General features: G+C 44.6%; 1 protein-coding gene across 2 annotated transcripts; it reads left to right on the plus strand.

The window, feature by feature from the left end:
• The first annotated feature begins 1,933 nt into the window (after positions 1 to 1,933).
• Positions 1,934 to 23,006, plus strand: prr36a (proline rich 36a). Of its 2 annotated transcripts, XM_087786976.1 has the most exons (7): positions 1,934 to 2,081; positions 13,032 to 13,521; positions 13,578 to 13,653; positions 16,889 to 17,028; positions 17,510 to 19,630; positions 20,721 to 21,136; positions 21,167 to 23,006. In XM_087786976.1, exons 2-7 carry the CDS (start codon positions 13,074 to 13,076, stop codon positions 21,635 to 21,637), a joined length of 3,672 nt encoding a protein of 1,223 aa, XP_087643102.1. In that variant the 5' UTR covers positions 1,934 to 2,081; positions 13,032 to 13,073; the 3' UTR covers positions 21,638 to 23,006. The 2 variants fall into 2 exon arrangements, with proteins under 2 accessions (XP_087643102.1, XP_087643093.1); XM_087786967.1 differs by having other exon boundaries at positions 20,721 to 23,006.
• Positions 23,007 to 23,044: the final 38 nt, after the last annotated feature.

The following is a 23,044-nucleotide window of genomic DNA, read 5'->3' on the forward strand; positions in this document are numbered from 1 at the left end:
ACACACTGAAGCTACACAACACAACACACTGAAGCTACACAACACAACACACTGAAGCTACACTACACAACACACTGAAGCTACACTACACACTGAAGCTACACAACACACTGAAGCTACACTACACAACACACTGAAGCTACTACACACTGAAGCTACTACACACTGAAGCTACTACACACTGAAGCTACACTACACACTGAAGCTACTACACACTGAAGCTACTACACACTGAAGCTACTACACACTGAAGCTACACAACACACTGAAGCTACTACACACTGAAGCTACTACACACTGAAGCTACACAACACACTGAAGCTACTACACACTGAAGCTACTACACACTGAAGCTACTACACACTGAAGCTACAACACACTGAAGCTACACAACACACTGAAGCTACACAACACACTGAAGCTACTACACACTGAAGCTACTACACACTGAAGCCACACAACACACTGAAGCTACTACACACTGAAGCTACTACACACTGAAGCTACTACACACTGAAGCTACACAACACACTGAAGCTACTACACACTGAAGCTACTACACACTGAAGCTACTACACACTGAAGCTACACTACACACTGAAGCTACTACACACTGAAGCTACTACACACTGAAGCTACTACACACTGAAGCTACTACACACTGAAGCTACACTACACACTGAAGCTACTACACACTGAAGCTACTACACACTGAAGCTACTACACACTGAAGCTACACAACACACTGAAGCTACTACACACTGAAGCTACTACACACTGAAGCTACTACACACTGAAGCTACACAACACACTGAAGCTACTACACACTGAAGCTACTACACACTGAAGCTACACAACACACTGAAGCTACTACACACTGAAGCTACTACACACTGAAGCTACTACACACTGAAGCTACTACACACTGAAGCTACAACACACTGAAGCTACACAACACACTGAAGCTACACAACACACTGAAGCTACTACACACTGAAGCTACTACACACTGAAGCTACTACACACTGAAGCTACACAACACACTGAAGCTACTACACACTGAAGCTACAACACACTGAAGCTACACAACACACTGAAGCTACTACACACTGAAGCTACAACACACTGAAGCTACACAACACACTGAAGCTACTACACACTGAAGCTACTACACACTGAAGCTACTACACACTGAAGCTACTACACACTGAAGCTACTACACACTGAAGCTACACAACACACTGAAGCTACACAACACACTGAAGCTACTACACACTGAAGCTACTACACACTGAAGCTACACACTTGTGACCTCGGCTCCTGCAAGGGTTTCAAACGTTTCAAGTCGTTTGACTGAAGAAATGAATCTTTAAAGAATTAAAATAAACAGAGAAACTTGTTTTTATTTTATTATGTTTATTTGTTTTCAAAAGATTTAACTTTAATTCAAATTATGATTTAAACATATTTTCAAAGAAAAAAAGGTTGATTTGGTTCAAAATAAAAGATAAAATAATAGAAAAGTTTTGATGTGAAAAAATAAACATGATTTGATTAAAAAAAGTATTTTCTTACACTTTTGGTTTCTTTTCAAAATAAAAGAATGTTTTTAATGAACAGAAAACACGAGAAAGAGAAGAAAAGAAAAAGAAAAAGAAAAAACTTGTTTTATTGATACTTTTATTTAAAAAAATGTTTAATTGTTTAAAACGTTTCCAAAAACAAAAATGTTTAAATGAATGTTTTTTTAAAGACATTTCAAACGCGTCCGTCGATGAATAATGACGTCACTGGCAGGTGCTGAGCTCAGCCTCGGCGTGACGTCACGCGTGTTTTGCATAATCAGCGTGGGCTCGGCGCTGATTGGCTGCGCGCGAGTCTTTCTAAGCGACGCCCCGCCCCCTCCTCCCTCCTCACGTCCATCATTCAAGAAGCGACACAACGAGCTTCTCTTCTTCTTCTTCTCCTCCTTCTCTTCTTCTTCTTCTTCTTCTTCGCTTCTCTCGCTCCACCTGCTCGGAACCGAGGTTCGGCGGCACCGACGGGTTCGTGCTCAGGCTCGTGCGGACGACGTTGAAACGGTACAAACAGACTTTGATATAAAGAAGCGCCATTTTTGTGTCTTCGATCTGAAGCTGATGCTCGTGTGTGTTTGTGTGTGTGTTTGTTTGTGTGTGTGTGTGTGTGTGTGTGTGTGTGTGTGTGTGTGTGTGTGTGTGTGTGTGTGTGTCTGTGTGCGTGTGCGTTTGTTTGTTTGTTTGTGTGCGTGTGAGAGAGTGTGCGTGTGTGTGTGTGTGTCTGTGTGCGTTTGTTTGTTTGTGTGCGTGTGAGAGTGTGCGCGTGTGTGTGTGTGTGTGTGTGTGTGTGTATGTGTGTGTGTGTGCGTGTGTGTGTGTGTGTGTATGTGTTCTCCCTGAACATGCACGAGACTCACTAGTTTGTGGATCGATGGATCAATGATGTCTGATGAGTCATGTTTGATCCTCCAGAGACTCATGTTGTTGAAGATCCTCAGACCCTCAGACCTTCAGATCCTCAGACCCTCAGACCTTCAGACCCTCAGACCCTCAGATCCTCTTCAGACCCTCAGATCCTCAGACCCTCAGATCCTCCTCAGACCTTCAGACCCTCAGACCCTCAGATCCTCCTCAGACATTCAGATCCTCAGACCTTCAGATCCTCAGATCCTCAGACCTTCAGACCCTCAGATCCTCCTCAGACCCTCAGACCTTCAGACCCTCAGATCCTCAGACCCTCAGATCCTCCTCAGACCCTCAGACCTTCAGATCCTCCTCAGATCTTCCTCGGACCTTCAGATCCTCAGACCTTCAGACCCTCAGACCCTCTTCAGACCTTCAGACCCTCAGACCCTCCTCAGACCTTCAGATCCTCAGACCCTCAGATCCTCCTCAGACCCTCAGATCCTCCTCAGACCTTCAGACCCTCAGACCCTCAGATCCTCCTCAGACCTTCAGATCCTCAGACCCTCAGATCCTCCTCAGACCCTCAGATCCTCCTCAGACCCTCAGACCTTCAGATCCTCAGACCCTCAGACCTTCAGACCCTCAGATCCTCCTCAGACCCTCAGACCTTCAGATCCTCAGACCCTCAGACCCTCAGACCTTCAGACCCTCAGATCCTCCTCAGACCTTCAGACCTTCAGATCCTCAGACCCTCAGACCCTCAGACCTTCAGACCCTCAGATCCTCCTCAGACCTTCAGACCCTCAGACCCTCAGACCTCCTCCCCTCCAACACTGGGGTCACCAGGAGCTTCTCACGTTTGTTGCTTCAAAACCAGTTTGTTCTCCAGTCGTTATAAAAAGATTGTATTTATTAGATTCTATTTAATGACATCAAGGTCACAGGAGACTGGAGTCTGTCCCAGTATCACAGGGCGAGAGGCAGGGGACACCCTGGACAGGACGCCAGTCCGTCTCAGGACACACAAAGACACACAACCTTTCACACACACACTCACACCTACAAGTTCTCCATCAACCTCTGCATGTGTTTAGACTGTGGGAGGAAACCGGAGTAAACTCACGAGAACATACTTCAACATAGAAAGGCTGGGCCTGGAATGGAACCATCAACCTTCTTGCTGAGTCGTGGTTTAGTAAGTTAGTTGCTGAGTCATGGTTTAGTTAGTTGCTGAGTCGTGGTTTAGTAAGTTAGTTGCTGAGTCGTGGTTTAGTTAGTTGCTGAGTCATGGTTTGTTGCTTTAGTTAGTTGCTGAGTCATGGTTTAGTTAGTTGCTGAGTCGTGGTTTAGTTAGTTGCTGCGTCATGGTTTGTTGCTTTAGTTAGTTGCTGAGTCGTGGTTTGTTGCTTTAGCTAGTTGCTGAGTCGTGGTTTAGTTAGTTGCTGAGTCGTGGTTTAGTTAGTTGCTCAGTCGTGGTTTAGTTAGTTGCTGAGTCATGGTTTAGTTAGTTGCTGAGTCATGGTTTAGTTAGTTGCTGAGTCGTGGTTTAGTAAGTTAGTTGCTGAGTCGTGGTTTAGTTAGTTGCTGCGTCATGGTTTGTTGCTTTAGTTAGTTGCTGAGTCGTGGTTTGTTGCTTTAGTTAGTTGCTGAGTCATGGTTTAGTTAGTTGCTGAGTCGTGGTTTAGTTAGTTGCTGAGTCGTGGTTTAGTTAGTTGCTGAGTCTTGGTTTAGTTAGTTGCTGCGTCGTGGTTTGTTGCTTTAATTAGTTGCTGAGTCGTGGTTTAGTTAGTTGCTGTGTCGTGGTTTAGTTAGTTGCTGAGTCGTGGTTTAGTTAGTTGCTGTGTCGTGGTTTAGTTAGTTGCTGAGTCATGGTTTAGTTAGTTGCTGAGTCGTGGTTTGTTGCTTTAGTTAGTTGCTGAGTCGTGGTTTAGTTAGTTGCTGAGTCGTGGTTTAGTTAGTTGCTGAGTCATGGTTTGTTGCTTTAGTTAGTTGCTGAGTCGTGGTTTAGTTAGTTGCTGAGTCGTGGTTTAGTTAGTTGCTGAGTCGTGGTTTAGTTAGTTGCTGAGTCATGGTTTAGTTAGTTGCTGAGTCGTGGTTTAGTTAGTTGCTGCGTCGTGGTTTGTTGCTTTAATTAGTTGCTGAGTCGTGGTTTAGTTAGTTGCTGTGTCGTGGTTTAGTTAGTTGCTGAGTCATGGTTTAGTTAGTTGGTGAGTCGTGGTTTAGTTAGTTGCTGTGTCGTGGTTTAGTTAGTTGCTGTGTCGTGGTTTAGTTAGTTGCTGAGTCGTGGTTTAGTTAGTTGCTGTGTCATGGTTTGTTGCTTTAGTTAGTTGCTGAGTCGTGGTTTAGTTAGTTGCTGAGTCGTGGTTTAGTTAGTTGCTGAGTCATGGTTTGTTGCTTTAGTTAGTTGCTGAGTCGTGGTTTAGTTAGTTGCTGCGTCGTGGTTTGTTGCTTTAGTTAGTTGCTGAGTCGTGGTTTAGTTAGTTGCTGTGTCGTGGTTTAGTTAGTTGCTGAGTCATGGTTTAGTTAGTTGCTGAGTCGTGGTTTAGTTAGTTGCTGAGTCGTGGTTTAGTTAGTTGCTGAGTCGTGGTTTAGTTAGTTGCTGAGTCATGGTTTAGTTAGTTGCTGAGTCATGGTTTAGTTAGTTGCTGAGTCGGGGTTCAGTTGCTGAGTCACTCATGTGTTGCTCAAGAGTTCAAGGGTCACTGGTGACGAAGAATCATGTTTATCTTTAGATAAGATTTATTATTATTTCATGTTTGTTTTAGTTTCTCTTCCTCGTGATCGACTGAAGGTCACTGGGGTCGTCTTTTCACTTCCTCGTTATAAAAGTTGTGTAAAGACGTCAATCTGGTTGTTTTTGTCGCACAAACTTTAAATACTTTTAATTATTATTTGTTGAAAAATTGAAAAAATTGTTTTAGTTGAATTTAAAACATTAATACAATTGTTTTTACATATAATTTGATATTTTAATTCCAATAAGTAAAAAGTACATTTTCTTAATTCAATATTCTTTAATTCATAGTGTTTTTAATTCCATATAAATGTTGGTGTAAAAGAGTCTTCAGACCAAAGCAACAGAGCTCAGATTCTTTCATCGCATTTGGTGTAAAAGTACATTTTTTTTATTAATTTATCTTTAAAACGATGTAACCTTTGAATTTAGAAACGATAGAATTCAATTAAAAACAATTAAAATGTTCCAACCTGAGTCATGTGACCCGAGTCACATGACACAAGTTTTGACCCGATAGAAGGTTTTTAAATTTAATAAATCAGTTTGTTTGTTGATGAAGGAGCTGCTGGATCAGATCAGTGTCGATGGTTTGTGCGTCTGCTCGTCAGTTGTGCGTCTGCTTGTCAGTTGTGCGTCTGCTCATCAGTTGTGCGTCTGCTCGTCAGTTGTGCGTCTGCTCGTCAGTTGTGCGTCTGCTTGTCAGTTGTGCGTCTGCTCGTCAGTTGTGCGTCTGCTCATCAGTTGTGCGTCTGCTCGTCAGTTGTGCGTCTGCTCGTCAGTTGTGCGTCTGCTCGTCAGTTGTGCGACGGATTAACGTCCATCTGGCTCGACCCTGAGCTGTCACTCAACCTCTGGAGTATAAACATCATTTTGACTCTTTGTTTGGGCTGAAGAGAGGAGGATCTGGTGAAAGGCATGATGGGTAATTACTTGTAGAGTGACTCAATACAACATTTGCTGTTTAACCATTAACTCGTCGTCAAACACCAGGAGATAAAAACATTTCTCTCCATAAATGATTGACAGTCATGACTCTGTGATCGATTACTGATGTCTGGTGTTTTGATCGATTGCTAATGTCTGGTGTTTTGATCGATTACTGATGTCTGGTGTTTTGATCGATTGCTAATGTCTGGTGTTTTGATCGATTACTGATGTCTGGTGTTTTGATCGATTGCTAATGTCTGGTGTTTTGATCGATTGCTAATGTCTGGTGTTTTGATCGATTGCTAATGTCTGATGTTTTGATCGATTGCTAATGTCTGGTGTTTTGATCGATTGCTAATGTCTGGTGTTTTGATCGATTACTGATGTCTGGTGTTTTGATCGATTGCTAATGTCTGGTGTTTTGATCGATTGCTAATGTCTGGTGTTTTGATCGATTGCTAATGTCTGGTGTTTTGATCGATTGCTAATGTCTGGTGTTTTGATCGATTGCTAATATCTGGTGTTTTGATCGATTACTAATGTCTGGTGTTTTGATCGATTACTAATGTCTGGTGTTTTGATCGATTACTGATGTCTGGTGTTTTGATCGATTGCTAATGTCTGGTGTTTTGATCGATTGCTAATGTCTGATGTTTTGATCGATTGCTAATGTCTGGTGTTTTGATCGATTGCTAATGTCTGGTGTTTTGATCGATTGCTAATGTCTGGTGTTTTGATCGATTGCTAATGTCTGGTGTTTTGATCGATTGCTAATGTCCGGTGTTTTGATCGATTACTAATGTCTGGTGTTTTGATCGATTGCTAATGTCTGGTGTTTTGATCAATTGCTAATGTCTGGTGTTTTGATCGATTGCTAATGTCTGGTGTTTTGATCGATTGCTAATGTCTGATGTTTTGATCGATTGCTAATGTCTGGTGTTTTGATCGATTGCTAATGTCTGGTGTTTTGATCGATTACTAATGTAGTAGAACATGCGTTTAAAGGTATAATACAGACACGTTTGTATTCATTTGAGTCGTAACCCTGGTTCTATGAACGTGTGCTCTGCCCTCTACTGACGGCCTGTAGAGGGCAGAGCGTGCATGAAGTAGAATTTAAAATGGATCGTAACACGATTCAGTCGTCGTTTCTATTCACGATCGGATTCAGAATCAAATGTTTTCAAGCGATGACGCACAATAATGACGACAATAACTACACAAGTAAACACTGCAGTGAAGACGTTAAACAAACTCTTAAATACATGAAGTATATAAACATACTTCTCTGGCACGAGGGAGAACAAATATTAAGTACAAACATGACGTCTCTGGACAATATTTAACTGTCGCCCATTGTACACAACACTGTCGTCGCCTGGTTACCGTTAATCCTCGTCCTCCAGACGATGGCGTCACGTCAGTGAATCTCGATCAACCCTGAGCATGTTGACGTGTTACTGCAGGAGTTACACGCTAACAAACATATGAGAGAACACGCCTCACAACCTTCAAGAGCCTTCACTTCAAATAAAACTCACAAAATCCATTAAACATAAAACAAGAAAATTAAATTCAGCCCAAATTAAAATCTGGTTTAATTTAATAATCGTCGGAGGAACAAACTACTATAACTAACTCCATTCATAACTAACCAACTCTACTCATTACTAACTCTACTCATTACTAACTATACTCATCACTAACTATACTCATCACTAACCCTTCTCAAAACTAACTAACCATACTCATAACTAACTATACTCATTAATAACTGTACTCATTACTAACTAACTCTACTCATTACTAACTAACCCTTCTCATAATTAACTAACTCTACTCATTACTAACTAACTCTACTCATTACTAACTAACTCTACTCATTACTAACTAACTCTACTCATTACTAACTAACTCTACTCATTACTAACTAACCCTTCTCATAATTAACTAACTCTACTCATTACTAACTAACTCTACTCATTACTAACTACCCCTTCTCATAATTAACTAACTCTACTCATCACTAACTAACTCTACTCATTACTAACTAACTCTACTCATTACTAACTACCCCTTCTCATAATTAACTAACTCTACTCATTACTAACTAACTCTACTCATTACTAACTAACTCTACTCATTACTAACTAACCCTTCTCATAATTAACTAACTCTACTCATTACTAACTAACTCTACTCATTACTAACTAACTCTACTCATTACTAACTAACTCTACTCATTACTAACTAACTCTACTCATTACTAACTACCCCTTCTCATAATTAACTAACTACTCATTACTAACTAACTCTACTCATTACTAACTAACTCTACTCATTACTAACTACCCCTTCTCATAATTAACTAACTTTACTCATTACTAACTAACTCTACTCATTACTAACTAACTCTACTCATTACTAACTAACTCTACTCATTACTAACTACCCCTTCTCATAATTAACTAACTCTACTCATTACTAACTAACTCTACTCATTACTAACTACCCCTTCTCATAATTAACTAACTCTACTCATTACTAACTAACTCTACTCATTACTAACTAACTCTACTCATTACTAACTAACTCTACTCATTACTAACTACCCCTTCTCATAATTAACTAACTTTACTCATTACTAACTAACTCTACTCATTACTAACTAACTCTACTCATTAATAACTAACTCTACTCATTACTAACTACCCCTTCTCATAATTAACTAACTCTACTCATAATCAATCAACGACCGTTCAAAACATAAAATCCCTTCACATTAACAAAATAACAAAATATGTCCAAACATCAGCTTTAAAAGCTGCTGGACTCACTGTATCCTCTCGTCCTCAGTCATCATTCTTCCTTTAGCTGTTGAGGACGTAACAACTGCTGCCATCTAGAGGCCGGAGGTTTAGCTGCAACACAAACATGAAAAAACTGTGAATGTTTACATATTTATTGAAAATGAATAAAAGTAAAAGACCATAAAATACGATGAAGTCAAAAACACGAGTGACGCCTCCATCTTTCCCTCTGACAGCTGTGGTTACTGGAGGTCAGAGGTCACACTTCCTGTCATGTGATCATGAGTTGACGCTCGAACATGTTTGAAGTGTGTCGTCATGTACGAGGAACAAGATTCTTGACTCACAACATTCACAACATTTGTTACTGTCATCACATGTTTTTAAATAAAGATCGTTTGAAGAATTCAAAGGTTGAATCTGAATAATTGATAAATATCTGTTTTTTTTATCACATTTTAAGGAATTACTTTGAATGTTTTTATATTTTCATTCCAACAATATCTTTGATTCTTAATCTTTTAAATTCAATCCAAACGTTGGTACAAGAGTCTCCAGACTAAAGCAACGGAGCTCAGAGCTACTGATCCAACTCTCAGCCAATCATGTGACGCACAGATGATCACGTGACTGATCCAACAGCTCGATGCTCTGGTGGTATTACTAGCATAGTACTGTTACTATAGTGAATTAAAATAAAAAATATATGTTTTAAAATATTCAAATAAATATTTGCTTGAAAAATGTAAAAGTTTCAACATTTAAAATGTAAAATTCTCGTCATAAGATCATAGTTTTAGTTGATAAAGTTGATGACCTTTATTGTCGTGTCGTTGAATGTTGTGTTTCTTCACCTTCATGTCGCACAAACATCTTCTGATGTTCACCCGATGCTTTCAAGCACTTCCTGTTACGCAACTACTTCCTGTAATCGCTCGCATTCAAAAGCCATTAGAATTTTTTTCCAAGTGTCAATTAAGCTAATGCGCTCGACCCTACCGTGACCTTGACCCCTGACTCTACTGCAGTTCTTGTGTTTCAACCTGGTTTGGTCTTTCATCCATGATGAGGTGGTTTTACTTTCTAATCACATTTGTTTTATCTCAAGTCTTTTCTGCTTCATTTTTTAAAACAAAACTATATTTTTCTTTACAATTAACATGAACATATTAACATTGTTCAGGTTGTTTTTTTTATGTTGTTTATCGTAGTTTTATTTACACGTCAATGAAGTGAAGACAAAATCATTTTTACAATCAACATTCATGACTTTTGTTTGTGTTGCAATTAAACTTCCGGCCTCTAGATGGCAGCAGTCGTTACGTCCTCCACAGCTAAAGGAAGAATGATGACTGAGGACGAGAGGATACATTGAGTCCAGCAGCTTTTAAAGCTGATGTTTGGACATTAATTCAAGTACTGGACAATACTACACATATATCCTTGTTACTACACTATCACAACACCAGAGTCAAGTACTGGACAATACTGCACATATATCCTTGTTACTACACTATCACAACACCAGAGTCAAGTACTGGACAATACTACACATATATACTTGTTACTACACTATCACAACACCAGAGTCAAGTACTGGACAATACTGCACATATATCCTTGTTACTACACTATCACAACACCAGAGTCAAGTACTGGACAATACTACACATATATCCTTGTTACTACACTATCACAACACCAGAGTCAAGTACTGGACAATACTACACATATATCCTTGTTACTACACTATCACAACACCAGAGTCAAGTACTGGACAATACTGCACATATATCCTTGTTACTACACTATCACAACACCAGAGTCAAGTACTGGACAATACTGCACATATATCCTTGTTACTACACTATCACAACACCAGAGTCAAGTACTGGACAATACTACACATATATCCTTGTTACTACACTATCACAACACCAGAGTCAAGTACTGGACAATACTACACATATATCCTTGTTACTACACTATCACAACACCAGAGTCAAGTACTGGACAATACTGCACATATATCCTTGTTACTACACTATCACAACACCAGAGTCAAGTACTGGACAATACTACACATATATACTTGTTACTACACTATCACAACACCAGAGTCAAGTACTGGACAGTACTACACATATACTTGTTACTACACTATCACAACACCAGAGTCAAGTACTGGACAATACTACACATATATACTTGTTACTACACTATCACAATACCAGAGTCAAGTACTGGACAATACTACACATATACTTGTTACTACACTATCACAACACCAGAGTCAAGTACTGGACAATACTACACATATACTTGTTACTACACTATCACAACACCAGAGTCAAGTACTGGACAATACTACACATATATACTTGATACTACACTATCACAACACCAGAGTCAAGTACTGGACAATACTACACATATATACTTGTTACTACACTATCACAACACCAGAGTCAAGTACTGGACAATACTACACATATATCCTTGTTACTACACTATCACAACACCAGAGTCAAGTACTGGACAATACTACACATATATCCTTGTTACTACACCATCACAACACCAGAGTCAAGTACTGGACAATACTACACATATATACTTGTTACTACACTATCACAACACCAGAGTCAAGTACTGGACAATACTACACATATATCCTTGTTACTACACTATCACAACACCAGAGTCAAGTACTGGACAATACTACACATATATACTTGTTACTACACTATCACAACACCAGAGTCAAGTACTGGACAATACTACACATATATACTTGTTACTACACTATCACAACACCAGAGTCAAGTACTGGACAATACTACACATATATACTTGTTACTACACTATCACAACACCAGAGTCAAGTACTGGACAATACTACACATATATACTTGTTACTACACTATCACAACACCAGAGTCAAGTACTGGACAATACTACACATATATACTTGTTACTACACTATCACAACACCAGAGTCAAGTACTGGACAATACTACACATATATACTTGTTACTACACTATCACAACACCAGAGTCAAGTACTGGACAATACTACACATATATCCTTGTTACTACACTATCACAACACCAGAGTCAAGTACTGGACAATACTACACATATATACTTGTTACTACACCATCACACCACCAGAGTCAAGTACTGGACAATACTACACATATATACTTGTTACTACACCATCACACCACCAGAGTCAAGTACTGGACAATACTACACATATATCCTTGTTACTACACCATCACAACACCAGAGTCAAGTACTGGACAATACTACACATATATACTTGTTACTACACTATCACAACACCAGAGTCAAGTACTGGACAATACTACACATATATCCTTGTTACTACACTATCACAACACCAGAGTCAAGTACTGGACAATACTACACATATATACTTGTTACTACACTATCACAACACCAGAGTCAAGTACTGGACAATACTACACATATATACTTGTTACTACACTATCACAACACCAGAGTCAAGTACTGGACAATACTACACATATATACTTGTTACTACACTATCACAACACCAGAGTCAAGTACTGGACAATACTACACATATATACTTGTTACTACACTATCACAACACCAGAGTCAAGTACTGGACAATACTACACATATATACTTGTTACTACACTATCACAACACCAGAGTCAAGTACTGGACAATACTACACATATATACTTGTTACTACACTATCACAACACCAGAGTCAAGTACTGGACAATACTACACATATATCCTTGTTACTACACTATCACAACACCAGAGTCAAGTACTGGACAATACTACACATATATACTTGTTACTACACCATCACACCACCAGAGTCAAGTACTGGACAATACTACACATATATACTTGTTACTACACCATCACACCACCAGAGTCAAGTACTGGACAATACTACACATATATACTTGTTACTACACTATCACAACACCAGAGTCAAGTACTGGACAATACTACACATATGTACTTGTTACTACACTATCACAGTATATTGTATTGTGATATCAACACGACTCTTGGCGATAAACTAAAGTGTTTTAAATGTTTCTATCTTTGTTTCTCCTCAAGGACGTCGACGGTCCTTGAACCCGACCAGGACCTTCAGAGGCCATGAAACCTGATGGGTCCAACATGGAACCCGCGGAAGGTGCAGCTGATGCAGAGCAGTCTCAAGAGAACCTAGAGGGTCAAACCGGGCCAGGATCAGAACAAGCAGAAAGTGATGCAGAACCTGGAGTTTCCGGGGCCAACGTCAAGTCTGAGGCTGAGGTCAAGGTCAAACCTCAGGGCGTCGCGTCAAAGGTCCGGCACACAAACGCTTCCCTGCTCCGCACCGCAAGGGTTCCCTCGACCACCAACCCCTCAGGGAAGACCACGACCTCCAGGAAACTGGCGGTCGCGCCCACAGCGACGCGGCCGAGGACGAAACCTCTCGTCGCGACAGAAGCCAAGAGAAGTTTTCCATCAGTCAAGAACCAGGAGAAGAAACCCACAACATCAACCAAACACGCGACAACCAACGGTGCTGCGAAGCCGAGAACCGACTCCAGACATCAAGGTACCGTCAGAGTCTCCTTGAATGACCACAAACTCATGGTGTGTTTGTTCCTGAAGCTCCTGCTGGCAGATTGACTTCTGCTAAAGCTGCCACAGCCAGAGTGGACAGCGGCTCCATCCCAAAGACCAGCAGGTGTGTGTTGTTGTCGTCTCTGTCCATGTGTGCGTTTGTGTCTGACCGTCCCACGACACGTCACTCAACACTTGAACATGATCAACTATGAAAACATCTTCTTAGACACTTGCATTAGCAGTTAGCATTGTGACCGCTTGCCTTTGTTTGACACCTTTTGCCTGCGTTCTCACTCACGTTCTCACTGGTGCCGACTCGGTTGTCCTCGTGTTTATGTGTAGCATTAGCACCTACCCTTATCTGGAGAAGGCCGTGCTCTTGCTCACACTAAGTACGCTGAATATGGAGAGGATGTGGTGCCACAGGATGTAGCCTCTCACGCAGCAGGGCTCCCCTTCTTCATCCCACAGCTCTACTGTTGGTTCTGAAGACGGCTCAATGGAGTCCATCATTCGTACGGTCCTGACTTGTCTGCAGTTGGACATACAGCAAGCTCAGCTTCGGCCAGTGCTTTTTTTAAGTCGTGCAGAGGGGAGTGTTTTACATCAATAGACCTGAAGGATGCTTTCTTTCATGTTCCCATAGCACCACACCACACATGGTTTCTGAGGTTTGCCATTCAGGGTGCTCCTCTCCCTTTCCCCATGGATATTTACCAGGTGAAGATCCGGTCATATACAGACGATTGGCTCATCTGTCCGCCGTCCCAGTCTCTGGTGACCCTGGACACCACAAGCCTTCTTTCCCTTGTGGCCCGACTACGTCTCAGGTTGAACTTAACAAAGAGTTGCCTGGTTCCCCTGCAGAGCACGATACCGTCTCCATGAAGGCTCGGCTGTTGCCACAGCAAGACATCCTCCTTCCCCTCTTTCGGGGGGGTGGGTAGTGACTGTTGCCGCTACGTCCCCTTCACAGGTGGCTTAACAGTTTTCGTTTGGATGCCAAGTGTCACCGGCACAGAGACTCGAGGTGTAACACCGTTGCCTCTGTAGAGAGCGGGATCGTTTCTCCTTCAAGGCGTGCAGATGGATTCAGTTGCATTCCGTCGAGAGGCCTTCACAACAGATGCCTTCATCTCAGGGAAGGGCACAGTGTGGCAAAAATGGACAGCCCAGGGCCTGTGTTCTGCTTAAGAGCGCTCGGAGCGTATCAATGTTCTAGAACTACTGGCTGTGTATATATGGCCCTGCAGTACTTTCTTCCCCTCCTGAGAGGGCGACATGTGCTTGTGCGTTCAGACAATTTCTCGACTGTCTCTCGTATAAACCACCAGGTCTGCACAGCTGTCACTAGCATCCCGGGACCTCCTGTTGTGGGCGGCTCCACGCCTGACCCGAAATCAGGTTGCAGACTTGCTCTCTCGTGGCAAGCCTCCGCCGGGGGAGTGGCGGCTTCATCCAGGGGTGATGCTCAATATCTGGGGCATCTCCAGCAGCGCATGAGTAGATCTATTAGCCACAGAGGAGTCGAAGCCAGGGCGCCTTCTACCCGGTGCAGTATGCAAATAGGTGGCAACTGTTTACTGCATGGTGTTCAGACCGGGATGAGGACCCTGCACACTGTTCAGTCCCAAAGATTCTGGAGTCACTATTGGACAGTGGCCGGTCCCCTGCTACTCTGAGGGTATACGTGGCAGCCATTTCCTCTCGACATGCTCGGGTGGATAATGGCACAGTGGGGTCCCACAGACTGGTGTCCCTCTTTCTAAAGGGGGTGTGGCGATTACGACCCCCACGCTCACACATGCCCCAACATGGGATTTGCACCTGGTGCTCGACGCTCTGTGTCCAGTGGGTCTCTGCTAAGACTGCCTTTCTCCTTGCCATTGCTTCAGTGAAGCGTTTCAGGTTTCAGCTGTCTTTCCAAACATCGACTGTCTCACTGGATCGTGGATGTCATTACCCAGGCATGTAAAGGAAGTGACTATCTGCCATCCTGGGTGCCACTCCTCTTTAGACTTTAGACTTTCATTTATTGTCATTGCACAGAAGAACACAGCAGTGAAAAACTGGCAAACGAAATTTCGTTGCTTGGCAACAGTTTAAGAAACAAAATATTGTAGAAATATTAATAAGTTATAGATGGAGCAATATAATGTAAATGGAATAAATAAATGATTTAAATATTACATATAATAAATGTATATAAAAGTATTAACATAAAAAAGGCTTAAATAAAAAAGTAAAAGTAAAATAGTGCTATATATATATATATATATATATATATATATATATAATTAAAAATGCTGCGGAACCTTCTGCCAGACGCCAGGAGAGGGAACAGTCCATGGAGGGGGTGGAGTCAGATTCTGTGGGCTCGTTTTTGCAACGTCCTGGATGGGGGGGGGGAGTGGTGTCCTGATGATCTTCTCCGCGGTCCTCACCACTGTCTGCAGAGACTTCCAGTCTGAGGCCTTTTTAGTTCCCCGACCAGGTGGAGATGCTGCTGGTCAGTAAGGTCTAGATGGTCCCTCTGCAGAAGGTGGAGAGGATGAGAGACACCTTTCTCATACATCTCAGGAAGTGCAGGCGCTACTGGGCTTTCTTCACCAGGGAGGTGAAGTGTCCAACTGAGGTCCTCTGTGACGACCTCCACCGTTGTGGCTGGGTCGGGATCTTCTGAGGTTTATTAAGATCTCTTTAGTTTTGTCGACGTTCAGAAGCAGGTTGTTTACACCAGTCCACCAGATGTTGCACCTCCTAGAGTGGTGTCTATATCATGGGCGGGGGACCCCTGGAGGACATCATCATGGGCCTCACCAAGTAATTTTTTCAGGTTCTATCGAGTGAACGTAACCACTCCTCATCCATTAGGTCGGGTCCTTTTGCCCGACTTCGCTGCTTCCTCTCAATGAGGTATGTGTTGGGATTCCTCGTCCTTTGTTGTTACGGGTCATCAGTGCTTGAAGCACCGTCTCCGGCGGTCAGTAAAGGATGACATGGAACGAAAGTTGCGTATGTAACTACGGTTCTATGAATCCTGGATGACCGCCAGAGCGTTCTGTCACTCAGAATCCTTGTGGCTTCGCGAGAAGATTCTGCAGGAAGATTAGTCTATCCAGGGTCATCAGGGGTCTTTGTTGGTTTAAACACTCGACCTTCATAAGATGGATACATTCAGTGCTTGATTCATAGAACCGTAGTTATGTATGTCATTTAAGATTTCTTCACACTTTTTAAAGATGAACGACTTCATGAAACGACTTCATGGAAATACTTGACTTTGACTTGAAGTTTCTGATCACGAAACCCTTGAATGTCATTGATTCATGATTTGAACTCGTGTCTCTGTCCAGGCCTGCGTCGACTCAATCATCTGGACCTTCATCCAGACCCGGAGCCACAACCGCTGCCAGGACTGCTGTAGTGAGAGCCTCCACAGCGCCCCCTAGCTGCAGGAGCGCAGCAGCACAGCCGCCCAGAGATGCCAGGAAAGGTTTGTGTCGAGCAACGAAGAAACATCAGAGAATTCTTTTAAACGTGTTATCAGGAGTTTTTAACTTTTTCAAGTCTCTAGTTATTCTCACAACTTTGGTTTTAAATTGAACTTAAACCAAAGTCTTAGAGACTAACAACTTGATTTACTGGAATTATTAATTTCCTGGTGTGAAAATAATTAAAATGTTTTGATGACTTTAATGAATTTTTATTTATAAATCAAATGAAATTATTTCTATATTGATCAAACCTTCAGCCAATCATGAGCCACACAGAGGATCATGTGATGAGGATCCAGTAGCTCTGGGCTCTGTTGGTTTTGTCTGGAGACTCTATTAGACCAACATTTCTTTTATTCAACTAAAGTTCAAACTATTAACAAAATATTTCAAATTTCAACATCTTATTTGAAAACATTTTTTTATTTAAAAACATTTTTTGAATGACTTGTTCACGATCTATGGTTTCTTTACCCACAGATGTCCGTCAAGCACCTGCTGCCAAGAGACCGGCGGCGGCACCGAGGACGGCTCTGAACAAGAAGCCTGAACTTTCTAAACCTGCAGCCACGAACAACTCGACTTCTTTACCGAAGCCGTCGTCCAAAGGCTCGAGTCACGCCGCGGCTCAGACCAAACCCCTGCAGCCGCCCAGACCTGCTCCGGCCAAGAAGACGGAGGCTCCGTCGTGGCCTCGTCCTGCCGCAAAACCCCTGCTCAGACAAACCCCGCCCACCTCCCCGGCCAACAAGCCCGTCAAACAAGGGAGGCCCGGCAGCAAGCCCACTCAGGCGGTCCTGCCTTACATGGCGGTCAAGAAGAGCAAGGATGCGAAGGCTTCTGCGACGCGGCCCAGACCTGCCGATGCAACAGCCCACAGGGACGACCCGTCGGAACCCACCGTGATTCTCCCACTGAATCCACCCGAGAGCGTCGTAGCAGAAGAGAACCAACCTTCAGAAACCACAGCTCCAGAAGACGCTTCCGTCCTCGTAACCCCCTTAATAGAACCAGTACCAGAGCAGACCGTCACACCTTCTCCAGTCAGGGCTACACCTCCACCTGCGCCCCCTGAAGAACCCTTCTACCTTCTCACTAACCAACCACCTTCAAGTTCACCTCCCCTCGTCCCGCAGGCTCCCCTCGTTCCGCAGGACGATGATGACGACGACGACGAGGAGCGAGAAGGAAGTCAACTGGTGTCTGTGTCCGAGATGAGCGGGACGACACAGCCCACCGAGGAGTCGCGTCCCGGGTCGGCCGGTCCCACTGGGGCGTCTGCCTGGAGGGCTCCCGGAGCGCTGCTGTCGGAACTGGACTCTGAGGACGTGAGTGGCAGCCAGCAGGGGGCGTCGGAGCTGAGCGCCCCCGGCGTGCTGGAGGGCACGGAAAGCACAGACGACCTGGGAGACGGAAGCCTGAAGGGAGCCATGGACATGGAGGGAGCGTCGGCCGGATCGGACTTTGAAAAGTTTCCCGACATTCCCGTCAACGACTTTGACGAGGACGACGACCCTGTGTGCGACATGGACGTGGGCTCGGAGCGCATCGACGAGCCTCACAGAGTCCGGCGCGACAGCGACCCGGACGAGGACGAGGATGTGGACATGGCCAGTGAAGGCGTGACCGAGAGCGGGCTGGAAAGTTACGGGAACCCCGACGAAGACGACTTCGCCGAGGACGAGAGGTTGGATAACTTAAACAGGTTGGCTCCTCCTCCTCCTCCTGAGCTGCCCACTGCTCAGTGGGAACAACCGAAGCCCTTTGACCCCTGGTCCGAGCCCCGACACCCTGACTCGCTCTCAGGCGCCGCAGGTTCACTGGCGGAGCCGTGGCAAGACTCCGCCCCCTCGGGAGCGCAGGCCGGTCCCTCTGCCGCGGCGGACGGAGGCGCGTACGTGGATCAGAACGTGTCGGCGCCAACGCTGGCTCCACCGCCGGCGTCTCAACACGCCATGTCTGTGTCCAGCACGCTGAGCAGCGAGGGCAGTTCTCCAGAGGAGCCGGCTGACCTCAGCCAGAAGATCCCTGAGGCTGAGGTCCAACAACTTCCTGAATCCACCTCCCCGAAGGATCCGGAGCTCAAAGATGAGGAAGGGCCTGCAGCTGACGCCGCCTCTCGCCCGTCGTCATCGTCGTCGGGAACGGAAGACGAGGCGAGCGACACGGAGGGCGAGGCACAGCTGGAGGACGGGTTTGAGGCGGACGCTGCCGCCACAGACCAGATCAAACACTCGACTCGGCGCTGCCTGTCTACTCTGGATGAAGGCGATGAGGCCGGAGTCGTCGACGACACGACGCCGCCCTCGGCCACGTCGCTGGCGTCCTCCGGCTTCGACGCCACAACCACGGCGTCGACCTCCAACGCTCAGTCGACCGGGGAGAGCTGCGTGAAGAGTCCTGGCATCTTCTCTCTGGAGGAGCTTCCCGAGGAGGTCAAGGAGCTCGGTGTTGTCCCGCCTCCTGCGGCGCAGCAGGTCCAGCGTGAGGAGCAGGAAGTTGCTGCTGAAGAGAACGTTCTAGGATCGGACGAGAACCCAGACGACGGACAACCTCTGTACTATTCTGTCAACTGCAGACAGTCGGAGAACTCTTTCCCAGGTAACGTACTGTTCTCAGACTAACTTGTCGTCAGTGCTGGGGGTCAGAACCTGAAGAGAGCAAAGGTATTCAAGTGTCTCCTGTCTGTGAGTGCAGTAGCTGTTACTGTTTACATGTTTGTCTCGTGTTTACGATCAGAAACAATGTCACGTCTCAACGTAGGACCTTCATGTTTTTGTATGACATGTTTCCCCCCCGATCACACGCGTGTCTGCTCGCACTTTAAATTGTGTCAAGAAACTGAAAAGCTGAATAAAGATTAGATTTTTATGATGAACCTCAACTTCTGTGTCTTCATATGAAGTTCTGAGACTTTAAGGTCTTTATTATCGTGATGTATGAAAAGAAAAAAACGAGGTTCCACTGCAGTTGCAGAGTTTAGACACTGGGTGGAGCCAGAAACCATCTGTTAATTCTCACCTATTGCAGCTTTAAGAGCGTCGTGTGCATCCATCGTAAGTTAGTACTAGTTACTAGTTTAATCTGATGTTGATTTGTCACTTGATTAAGTTAACATGTATCGATGCTTTGCCGCCCAGCTGTAGATGACGGACGGTATTGTCGTTCGTTTTAAACGCATCAGTTGTACTAAATGGAGAGAAAGGTATCATGGGAGTTCAGTGTCTCGTGGCACCATAAGTGAGGCGTGTGTGTTGTTCATGTGACGCCGTCGAAGACTGACCCTACATCCGGCGGCGGGCGACCCCTGACCTCCCGAGGACCCCTGCAGCGTCTGACCCGTGGGTGTTGATCGTCTGGAGCATGTGATGCATGTGGAGCTGCTGCATGTCACGTGTGTGCTGAGGTCACGTGTGTGCTGAGGTCACGTGTTCGCTCTCTTCACCCCCGGTTCACTGTCGGCTCCTCTCCTGCTTCACCCTTGAACCATGACCTTTGAACTTGATTCAATGGTTTCTACACCTACACGAGGTTGAATAATTGAAGTTTAAAGCATGACTTGAGAAAAATAACCTTTTCTTGTAGAAACTATTGATTTAAAAACAACCTTTAGAATAAAAATGGCTTCAACATTAAAAAAGGTTCTGGTTGTCACGACGACGCCGACTCACTGACCTTCTCTCTCTCTCAGGCTTCACTTCTCTTCCGTACCGTCGCGACCTCTGCAGGACCAGCCTCGACCCGGGGTCTCCGCGGCTGCCCTGCGCCGACCTCCGACCCCCTCGGAGCGCCGGGCGAGGAACCCTCAGCCCTCAGCTGCGGCGGCTGGAGCAGCATCAGCTGCAGCTGCAGGAGATGCAGCATCGCAGGGAGCAGCAGCAGAGACGACCCCTGGAGGAGGCGGAGCTGGAGAGGAAGAGGAGGGAGGAGGAGGAGCTGAGGAGGAAGAAGGAGGAGGCGGAGGAGGAGATCAAGAGGAACGAGGAGGAGCTGAGGAGGAGTGAGGACGAGGAGGTGAGGAGAAGGAAGGACAGAGCGGAGGAGGCGGTGAGGAGGAGTGAGGAAGAGGAGGAGCAGGTGAGGAGGAGTAAGGAGGAGGAGGAGCAGGTGAGGAGGAGTAAGGAGGAGGGGGAGCAGGTGAGGAGGGAGCTGGAGCAGCAGCTCCTGCAGTGGCAGCTGGAGCTGCAACCGTCCAAAGCTCCGACTCTCTCGCCCTCCTCGGGTCTGAGCACCATCTACGAGGCCCTGGAAGGAGGAGACGACGACGCCGAAGGAAGAAGGAGGAAGGAGCAGAGCGCGGGTCAGGACGACCCGTCCACCCTGGAGATGTCGTGGGGGAGGAAGGTGGACATCGTGCAGCAGCTGATCCAGCAGACGCTGCTGCTGAGCGGCGACGGCTGCTCCTCCTCCTCCACCTCCTCCTCGCTGCTGCTCCTCCCCGGCGGAGGGAGGCTCAGTCCTCTGGAGAGCAGCCTGTGGCCCGCCCTCCTGACCCCCCTGACCCCCCTGACCCCGCCCTCCGCCACCGTCACCTCCGTCAGCAGCTTCTCTCCGGAGGCGGCGAGTCAGGGCGAGTGGACGGTGGTGGAGCTGGAGACGCATCACTGACCTTTGACCTCCGTCTGGAGGCCACACTGAAGAACACGAGTGACGTCATCGGTGACGTCATCGGTGACGTCATCGGTGACATCATCGGTGACGTCATCGGTGACATCATCGGTGACATCATCGGTGACGTCATCGGTGACGTCGTCGGTGACATCATCGGTGACGTCATCGGTGACGTCGTCCTGAACTTTACATTCCAAATGTTGGAACTTAATAGTTTTACTGAAATGTTAAGAATATGATTTAAAATAATTATTTCTATATTTAAAGGTTGATTTTTATTGAATATTTTTCAAGTTTTTATACAGTTTGTTATTGAAGTGATTGAAAAATACATTTTTCTAAAAACATTTGTATTCTTTAAAAATGATGGACGACGGCAGACACGTCACATGATCGGGTGTCAATGAAAATGTATATTTTTTAAATGAATTAAACGTTTGAAAAGTGAAACGATTGACGTCCCTGAAGAAACCTGTTTATGCAAAAGTGGTTCTGACCTTGAGCGTCTCTGAAGGTCGTGTCTCCATGTTCGTCACTTCCAGAACATTCTGAGGTTTTTAACGAGCACTCGTTTATTGAAAGTTTGTGTTTTAAAATATCTTTATTTGACTTCAATAATAAAGTAGAAATATTGTATAATGATGTCGTCAGACACGACCAACAGATCAACGTGTTTATATTGATTTACATTTATTTTTGAATGATTTAAATTCTATAAAAGAGTAATTTAATGATTTAAAATAAATCAACCTTTGAATATAAAAATGTTTAAGTGAATCTCGTTGAGAATCGAACTCGCACACGACCGTGAAAGATGTCACGATACACTGAGCTAATGCCTACGTAGCATCTGTGTGTTGACCACGTGTAGCATCCCTTGCATGTTGTCTGTTTTTCAAAACACTTTGTTCTCCTCGACCACTGACCGCTGCGGATCCAAAGTTGTATTTTCCTCTGAAACTGTGAAGGTTCGAGTGATTGTGAGTCTTTTTTAATGCTTTAACTTGTGTTGTGTTTCAATGTTTCACTTCACGTAGAAGTGCAGCAGCGCCTCCTGCTGGTCAAACGTCTGTCAAATCACTGTTTCAAGAATGTTCTTCACTTGAAGGAATAAAAACATGTTTACGTCCAAACATTTACTTTATTGAACATGAAACTTGAACGGCAGCTTCTTTGACATGTGTGTCCGTAAACGACATTTGTGTAAATAAAGTGTTTTTTTTAACTTTTGTTCTTCTTTGAAATGAACGTGAACACGTTAACAATGACCTTGAGAAGCACACGCGTGGTTCTAACTTGAACACGTTAACAATGACCTTGAGAAGCACACGCGTGGTTCTAACTTGAACACGTTAACAATGACCTTGAGAAGCACACGCGTGGTTCTAACTTGAACACGTTAAC

Source organism: Callionymus lyra, chromosome 1 (genome assembly GCF_982586985.1).
Source record: "Callionymus lyra chromosome 1, fCalLyr1.hap1.1, whole genome shotgun sequence".
Lineage (NCBI taxonomy): Eukaryota > Metazoa > Chordata > Actinopteri > Syngnathiformes > Callionymidae > Callionymus > Callionymus lyra.

Coding starts and splice junctions, on each gene's coding strand:
- prr36a (XM_087786967.1), top strand. CDS start 13,074: ATGAAACCTGATGGGTCCAACATGGAACCCGCGGAAGGTGCAGCTGAT. Junction 13,654..16,888: donor TCCATCCCAAAGACCAGCAG/GTGTGTGTTGTT, acceptor GTCTCTGTCCAG/GCCTGCGTCGACTCAATCAT. Junction 17,029..17,509: donor GCCCAGAGATGCCAGGAAAG/GTTTGTGTCGAG, acceptor CTTTACCCACAG/ATGTCCGTCAAGCACCTGCT.